Source organism: Oryzias melastigma, linkage group LG5 (genome assembly GCF_002922805.2).
Source record: "Oryzias melastigma strain HK-1 linkage group LG5, ASM292280v2, whole genome shotgun sequence".
In the NCBI taxonomy this organism is placed as follows: Eukaryota; Metazoa; Chordata; class Actinopteri; order Beloniformes; family Adrianichthyidae; genus Oryzias; species Oryzias melastigma.
In genome coordinates this window covers 31,169,756-31,178,709 of record NC_050516.1, presented here as the reverse complement: position 1 = coordinate 31,178,709, position 8,954 = coordinate 31,169,756, and the positions used below count along the sequence as shown (strand labels likewise).

Genomic DNA, 8,954 nt, shown 5'->3' with positions numbered 1-8,954 from the left:
TTTAGAAATGGTTCTCTTTATTTCTGCAAACTCAAATGCACATTTCATAAAAAAAAGGTAGAAATACAGAATCAGAATGTTTGAAGTAACTCACCTGTTCTCAGATTTCTGATGAATCTGTGAGGAATTTTACCTGATTGATCCGGTAAATGTTGCCGATAGATCCTCTCCTTCCTCCTAGCGTTGGATTAACGAGTTCAACACTGTAAGAAGCAGCTTCTCTGGAGGACAGAAGCAGAACAGAAGGTGGTGGATGACATGAGCAGATTGGACAGGAGGCTTTAGACAGCTGTCAAGCTGGACTGACCACGGAGCTCACCTGAGGGTCAGTTTTAAATTCTGTCACCTCACATTTGATCAGCGATCAGGACGGCGCCATGGAAGGACTCGTTGGCTCCACCTCAGTCCGAAAGACACCCGAGCCACAAGTCCTGAATAAAATCCAACACCGTTCTGAATGTCTGGTTCATTTTTACGGCTCATTTAGGGTCATAAAGTACCAATTCCTTTGCCATGGTTCATGTTTCTATGACAACGATAGAAATCTGGAGAATGTAAAAAGTAAATAAGTTCTGTATACGGTAAAGAAATGATGTTAGAAGAGAAAACAAACAATTTGATATGTTTTAAAACAAACTCCTTTCTGGCCATTTTAACAGTTTTGAACCTTTTTTAAATAAATAAATCTTCAAAGTGAAACTACACTAGAGCAGCTGAATTTATGCTCTGCTATTCACCAATCCCTCTATAAACTTTATCAAACTATGACTCTTTCAGTGGGTGAATGTTTCCAAACCTGACAGAACCCGGTTCTGGAACCTTCCATCGGTCTGCATCAGTCCTTCCTCCAGCCTCCTAACAACACAAGTTTGGTAAAAGTCACTTCATGAATTCCATCAACCTTCAAAAACTACATTTAAAACGTTCTATGAACCGATGAGGCTCTGATATCTGAACGTTTTTAAAGTTTAACCTCCTCTCTCCTGCTTTCACCTTTGACTGTATAACAGAACTGGACAGAGCGGCTGTGACATCACCAATAGAAAATACTTCTGGCTCCAGTCGCCATTTTTCAGCGATATGGATGCCGCCATGTTGGAACCAGACAATTGTGATTGGTCCAGGTAAATGTTTCTATGGCAACTACTATGACCAATCAGGAGTGAGCTTGTTCTAAGTTGACACCCCTTCCATCGAAAGGGAGAATCTGTCAATCAAACGTCGAGGTGGGGGCCAGCGGGCACCACATGCTTTTGCTGAGGCATCTGATTGGTCGGTCTATAACTTAAATAACTTGAGATAAAGAAAAAATAGGATTAGCAGAAAGATGATGAATAAAGATAAATGAGCAATAATCGTTTTTCTAAAAGAATGACTGAGTAATAATTGTTTTTTTATAGAAGTCTATCGGATTTTGACTTCTTGAAGCCAGCAGCTACTTCCTGTTTGGGGTTACTCAATCCAGTTCTTTATATACAGTCAATGCATTTGAGGGCTCCGTAAAGGGTAACCAAACCCTAAGTCAACTTTTCCTTGTCTGTTGACCTCTATAAGTGGGACTTTAAAAGTGCTGTTTGATGGTCGTTGACAACTTTTTGACGAATTAAAATAAACTTCATGAAATATAGTCAAAAACTGTCTGTGTGCTGCCCCCTAGAGGTTGAATCGATGCATTACCGTTGAATTTTGCAAATGGTCAACTAATGTAAGTCCCAGAAGTTCCACTTATACTCCAGTATAAAAGCCCCGCCCATCTTTGATTCTGTAACTGTAACACCCCCCCCTTTTTTTTTTTTGCATTTTTCAATTCTGGACTGAGAATGGAGTCAACCTCAGACTGCCCTGTTTGGTTACCCTTTAAATTCTTCCCACCTGCACTGTAGTGTATCTTGTTTTGAACACCAGGAGGGAGGAGTTACACATTCCAGTTCTCTATATACAGTTAATGCCTTTTGAAAGGCGCCTTAAATTTTTCACACCTGCACTGTAGCGTACACGTTTTTTAACACGTGGGGGGGGGGCGCACCGGCACTTACGCATTCCAGTTATCTATATACAGTCAATGCCTTTGAAGGGCGCCTTAAATTTTTCACATCTGCATTGTAGCGTACTTTCTGTTATTGAACACTAGGAGGGAGGAGGTGTTACAAATTCCAGTCTTCCTTATACAGTCAATTCATTTAAGGGTGCCTTAAATTCTTAACACCTGCACTGTAGTGTACTTTCTGTTATTGAACACCAGTGTTTTTTTTTCTTTTACAAATTCCAGTTCTCTTTATACAGTCAATTCATTTGAGGGCACCTTAAAATCTTCACACCTGCACTGTAGCGTACACGTTTTATAACACAGGGGGGGGACACTTACGCATTCCAGTTCTCTATATACAGTCAATGCCTTTTAAGAGCGCCTTAAATTTTTCATGTCTGCACTGTAGCGTACTTTCTGTTATTGAACACCAGGGGAGGGGTTACTCAGTCCAGTTCTCTATGTACAGTCAATGCATTTGACTGGCATCTCAAATGTCTCTTCATCTTTTCAGAGGAATTCTCTTTCCTTAAATGTTTATATCAGGTTTAAAGATTTAGACAAACAACTGTAGAAAGTTTGAACTTTGAAAAAATGAAAATAATACTACCGTTTGTTACAGTTAGGTTTAAAAAACAGACTCACACTAATTTTCAGCCACAGGACACAATATCAATTAAAAACAAAACCTTTTTCAGTTATAATCAGTATATAATCTATTATTTTGAAGCGAATACTTTAGTTGCAACTGCTTTTTTTTCCTAATGTAACACTTTTCCCTGACAGTTTAAGAAAATGGTTAGGTTTAAAAAAAATGAAAATTCCACTTATTGTCATCTTAAATTACAAATGTGTTTTCGTAACAAAAAAAAACTTTTTTTTAATACTAAACTGCATTTCAAACATAGCTTGAAGGACATTAAATCACTTCAGAGAAACATGCAGTCCTGTGGTTTAAAGTCAACTTTCTTTTAACATTTGGGATTTTTTAAAACTTAAAATTGAGGCAATAATTTCCTTATTTAAGTGCTCACTTATTTCTAATTTCACTTCACTGAAAAAGATTCTTCAAATATTATTTTAAAAGTTTAAGATTTTAGGTGTTAAACTATTAAAACTGTAGGAAACCAAACTAATTTTGAACAATAAAATCATACCAATAGGTTTGAATTATGGAAAACATCACAGATTTTACACATTTGGTTCTTGAGTCAAACCACAAAGTAACTAAGCATTTTTTTTCTTCTTTTAAATCCATACATTACCTGCAGAACAGAAGCTGCTGCATCCCACAGCTCCAGAACAGAGCGGCAGCGCTCCTCCTCCTCCTGCATCCTTCTGTTCTGAAGTAACGGCTTCCTGTAGATCCTGCAGCTCGTGGCTTTGCTCCCACATCGAGTCTGACATTTTATGGTTTTTCAAAGTGTCAAACTCAACAACAAAAGTTAAAGACTCTACAGGGAATCTGTTCTTCCTTAAGTTTTGTCAAAGTCGGGCTTTAACTCCAGACACAGACTGAAGTCTGTCCTGGCTCCTCCTCCAAACTCCGAGGTCAAACTCTGAACTAAAACCAGCGTCGTTCCTTCTCACAGATGCTGAACCGATACTTTCTGCATCGCTGCTGGAGTCACCGCCGTGCTTCCCGATGGAGACGGCCGCAGCCACTTGATGCTTTTCAGGCTCGCCTCCGAGAAAAAGAGCTGGTAGGATAAGCCGTACGTCTGAGGAGACTCTAGACTTGCAGGAGAAGTGCCCCTCATTTTCAAATCAAACCAGCCGACCGAGAGGCGGCGCTGGAGTCTCACACTTCCGTGAAGAAGCCTCTCCGCTTCCAAAATCAATCCCCAGAACAGAAGAGGTCACAACAGTCGTCTTCCGAGGCACTCTGGTTTCCCACGGAAACGTTTATTAAGACAAGAGCGACCGAGCGCCTTTTCGCTTTTGCACAGTTAGAGAACCCTTCAGGTCACTGATGTTCTCCACTTCTCTTGCAGAAATCCAGAGCAAAACAGCACAGATTTTTTTTTTTTTTTAAACATAACTCAAACCAAAGCATGAAAAACCGACGTTATCGTCTTTTTTTTCTCCTCACGTTTGAATCACTCAAGTCCAGACATCAAGTACAACTTTGCTGGGATGGAATCAGATTTAACACATTAGAACACAAATTATGTCAATAAAACCTAAAACTCTGCATAAAATATGACACTCCCTCACTGCAGATGACAGCAGTTTAATCTGAAGAATTCAGGATTTGCTGATTGTCGAGTTTTGATTCATTTTTTTCCCACGTCAGTCGTTCTTTAGCGTTCATTTCATTTTTTTAGATAAAATATGCTCAGTGGGAACTCAAAGACACCACAGTTTGCTTTTTTCAAATAAAACCGATCCTTAAAAACAAAACAAAAAACATTTGGAATGTGAATTTTAAGAAATGAATAAAGCTTTTCCATTAAAGGAGGAATTTCCTTTATCAAAAGTTACAAATTGATTGAATCTTTTTTTTATATACACGTATTCAAATGCAGGTTTAACACTAAAGAGTGGCTGAATTCCCACTTTGATTTCCTGAATAAAAGTGTTTTTTTATGTAAAAATGCATCATACATACAGATTCTCTCTAAAGAGTACCCTTCTGGAAATGTGTTTTATCTGAATCGGCACAAAACAAATCATTTGATCCAATCTGCTCCCATCATGAAATCTGATCCTTTTTTTGGCCCCGCCCTTCAACAGTCCTACGACGCTCCTTTGATTATGACCATCACCATGTAATCATCTTCCGATTTGGCAAAGGCTTTGGCGGACGCATCCAAGAACTGCTGGGAGAACGGGCACGGCGGGAAGGCGTGCAGGACTCCCGCGTGGTCGCGGCCGCCGCCGCTCACGGGAAGGCTGATGATGCCCGCCGCTTCCTTTTGCTTCAGGTAGGAGACGAGGTTTTTGAGCGGCCGCTCCGTGGAGTTTCCGTCGCCGTCTGCGGACTTCCCCGGCACGGCCAGCAGGATGGAGTATCCGCCGGAGCTGGCCGCCTTGATGCGGCGGGAGACCTCGTCCAGCTTGGGCTGGTCCAGGCGCAGCCGCTGGCTGATCTTCAGCTGGGAAACTTTGCCTCCGGCGGCGCCGTCCACCAGCAGGCTGGACGCCAGCTTCATGTCTCCCTCCAGGAGGTGCAGGGAGGTGGGAAAGCTGCTGTTTTTGAGAAGCAGGACCCCCTCCCAGGCCTGGCTCAGCTTCTGTCCGTCAGGGTTTGTCTGCTTGGCCGGAGAGGAGGAGTTTGTGGATGGATGTTCTTTCTTTGAGCTCTTAGAGGAGTCCGCTTTGCTCTTACTGTTCTTCTCAGAGGCGGACGCCGGCTCAGCGGGGCTGCGTGTCCTCCTTTTCTTTTCGGGAGGAACCCCGTCGCGGCTGTTCTGCTTCTTTTTGACCGGAGAGGGTTGGCCGGAGCGGGGCAGGCCTTCGGCGTCGCCTCCATCAGGGCTGCGCTCTAAAGAGCCGCCGTGGCGGCGTGCGCTGTAGTCGCCGTTGTTCGGCGAGCGCTCGTGCTGCCAGCCATCGTCCAAATGTCTCCTTTTGCGGTTCATTTCCCGCTCGATCGACCACTTCTCTCTGGGGCGCCGCTCAACAACCGGATCCAAGGTTCGGATCCGGTCGTGGGCCCCGACGGCAGGCCACTCGGCAGAGGAATAGGGATCCCGAAAGCGAGCGGGAGGCGGAGGAGAGCGCTCCCTCATCCTCACCGGATCCATGAGGCGGTGAGAGAAAGGCTCCACGTCGTAATGTGGCAGAGGGAGAGGAAGCTGCATGAACGGTGGCGGCGGCGGTTGCTGCGGCGGCTGCTGGTAGCGATGCTCTGTGTCTGCAAAGTCCACTCTGAGTCTCCGGTCGGGCCCCCCGAGGGGAAACCCCCTCATGTGAGAGCACGCCGCCTGCGCCGCGTCCAGGCTTTCGTACTGGATGTAAGCCCACGCCTCCCCCTTTCTGTAGTCTATAGTCCTGATGGTGCCAAAGCGGTCGAACTCTTTGGCCAGCGCAGTGAGCGGAACCCAGGGTCCGAGGCCCCCCACCCACAGCCGGGTCGTGGGCGTAGGCTTCCCGTATCCGATTTTAACCGGGCTGTGACCCAGAATTTTCCCCGACATGGCCACTTTGGCCCGGTGAGCCATGTCCAGGTTCTCGAATTTGATGAACCCATAGGTGTTGGTCTGTCCTCTCACCGGTCGCTTAATGTCCACCTCTGTGATCGCGCCGAACCTGTCAAAGGCCCGCCTCAGGTCGCTCTCCGTCACCGAAACGTCCAAATTCCCCAGAAACAACGTCCTGTTCGCCCTCTGGTCATCCTCCGGGCTGACCAGCTCGTCCTCACGGAACACTGCACACTCTGGGATGTATGTGGGTCTGTTCCTGGCCTCGTACAGCGGGAACTCTCGGTCCCGGTCCAGGTCTCTGAGGTGAGGCGGCGGCGGAGGCAGGCGGCCCAGAGCCAGCTGCTGCAGCCGGAAGTCCCTGTACCCGGGCCCCGTGGGGGACAGAGCCCTCTGTGAGTGCAGGTGTCTGTGTCCGGAGGAGAAAGTCTCTTTGGAGATGGGGGAGCGGCTTCTGCGTTTGCTCAGGTACACCGTCTCGATTTTCAGCGGACGGTCGTACAGCACCAGCTTCCCCCGGGCGTGCTTCGCCGCTCTGGCGTCGTCGGGTCTCCGGAAGTTCACGAACGCCACTCTCTCGTCATTCTCGCAGCTTATTTTCACACTCACGTCTCCGAACTTCTTGAACTCGTGAAAAAGTCCGTCTTCTATCTCCTCGCTGTTCAGCTCGGAGCCGAGTCCGCTGATTTTGAGCGTTTTGTACTCACTTCCTGGGTTGGACGGAGGCCGCAGGTCGGTGCGGGGACCGGGCCTGGATGAGTCCGCCACCGAGCCGCCGTGCGGCTTGGTCCCCGAAGCGGCTCCAAAGTCATAGCTGCCGGTTCGACTGGATGAATTCTCTCGGTCCAGGTCCCTCATGTCCCTCTTGTCATTGTGTAAACTTCTCCGGGAAGACGAGCCGCTCTGCGAGGAGCCGCTGCTGCCCGTGGAGGCTCCGCTCCTCTTGCCGCTAGGATAGCTTCCTCCTTGGCCGTCGTCTGCAGCACGGGAGCGCTTTCTGAGCGGCGAATGTTCCTTCCCTCTCATTTCAAAAAGCCAAAAACTTTAACAAACAAATGCAAATTTAAAAAAAATGTTTAGTGAGCCAAATCGACCGACTGCAGCCCGACTTTTAGAGGTTTTAGCACACTTCAGAGGCATCCGACGTCAGCGCCATGTTGGATTAGATGTCCTGCTGCACCGGAAGTCACGCCCCCGTCATTTGGCAGAAGCTGATTGGATGTGCGGTCTGCCAATCAAATATGAATGAGGGCAGGCGATGTGGAAAGGGTGCGGCTGTTCTCATGGCTGCTCCGGGGCAAAGTACACGTTACTGTGCGGACAGTGGCGGAGAATTATAACCTCCACAGACTAAAATAACTTATAATTTCAAGACTAAATTTGATGCTTGTAAAGATTGAGTACTTTGCCAAGACGCACGTAAAAAAAACACGTTTTTAAGATTGAAATCATACAATGTAGACTTAACAGAAGAAGTTCATTTGCCCCATTTATTTATTTATTGTTTGTGTTAGTTAGATATTTTATCCAGCAACTAACTTAAGAAACTTTAATATTTTTTAATGCAAATGCAGTATTTATATTTTTGCCACATGGGGGCACATGGTACCTAAATGAAAGAATAACCGACTCTGTTGTTGCATTAAGAAAAGATAAAAATATTATTTACAAAATTATTACTTTGTAATATAATAAAATATATTAAATATTATTATTTAAATATCATAGTAACTTCTACAAGTGCTAGAAATACTTTAAAGCTCTCTGATCAATTTTTTCGACTGATCTTTTTGTTATCTTTTGATGAACTCCAATATTAGTTATAAAATACAATAAAATACAATCGATAGATTTGGTTTATTTTTAGATGTGCTTTCAGCAATAGAAAGTAAGTAAATAACAATAGAAATAGATTTATTGATCTTCTTGAAGATATTAGTTCAAACATTTATTTGAAATGAAGGAAATAAAAGAAAATGATGTTATTGTCTTGATGTTATTACTGCTCCTAATGATGAATAGACATATTTACACTTCTGCAAACACATTTATGTGACACAATTAATCCATTCAATATGATTGTCAAAAATAGTTTGCTGAAATGTTTAAAATATATAAAATAATATATAATAAAATAGTGTAATTCTTTTAATTATATGTAGATATAATCATCTATACTAAAGAGGATTTGAACTGAACTTGATTCATATCACAAGGATACATTCATTACACAGTATCACTACACAGTTGCATAAATCATTATTACATATCATAGATTATGTAACAAAGACAAAATTATTTAAAACATTAAGATTCAAGATTCAAGATTCAAGATTCTTTATTGTCATCCAACACGTGAACATGACAGACGAAATTTGGGACTGTGGTCCCGTCTAATATAAATAAATATAAATAAATAGAAGACCAGAAGTTGCACATATTAACAGCGAGGGTATAAATACAAAATGACCGGAGTGCAATTTACAGCTAAGGTGGCAATGGTGCATTATAATGTCCTTGAGATGTTTCTGAAGGCTGGGTCTGGAGCATTTCGGATAGGTGGCTGGTTTGGGGGGGGGGGCTAGAGGGGCATGGGCGTAGACAGAGAGATGGCTAAAGAGCATTCAGCAGACGCACCGCCTCAGGAAAGAAGCTATTCCTGAGTCTGGTGGTCCGGCTCTTTATGCTCCGTAGCCTCTTCCCGGAGGGCAATGGGGTGAAGAAAGTGTTGGCGGGGTGGGAGCGGTCCTTCAGGATGCAGAGAGCCCGTCTTCTGCACCTGT

General features: G+C 44.4%; 1 protein-coding gene across 1 annotated transcript; it reads right to left on the bottom strand.

Moving 5' to 3' along the window:
- LOC112145279 (RNA-binding protein 15-like) lies at nucleotides 1-7,216 on the bottom strand (the record flags this gene model as incomplete). The annotated part of the gene is given in 3 exon segments (XM_036212050.1): nucleotides 1-221; nucleotides 320-855; nucleotides 3,292-7,216. A coding segment is annotated over 1 exon segment (2,433 nt). The 3' UTR covers nucleotides 1-221; nucleotides 320-855; nucleotides 3,292-4,764.
- Between the last annotated feature and the right edge of the window lie 1,738 nt (nucleotides 7,217-8,954).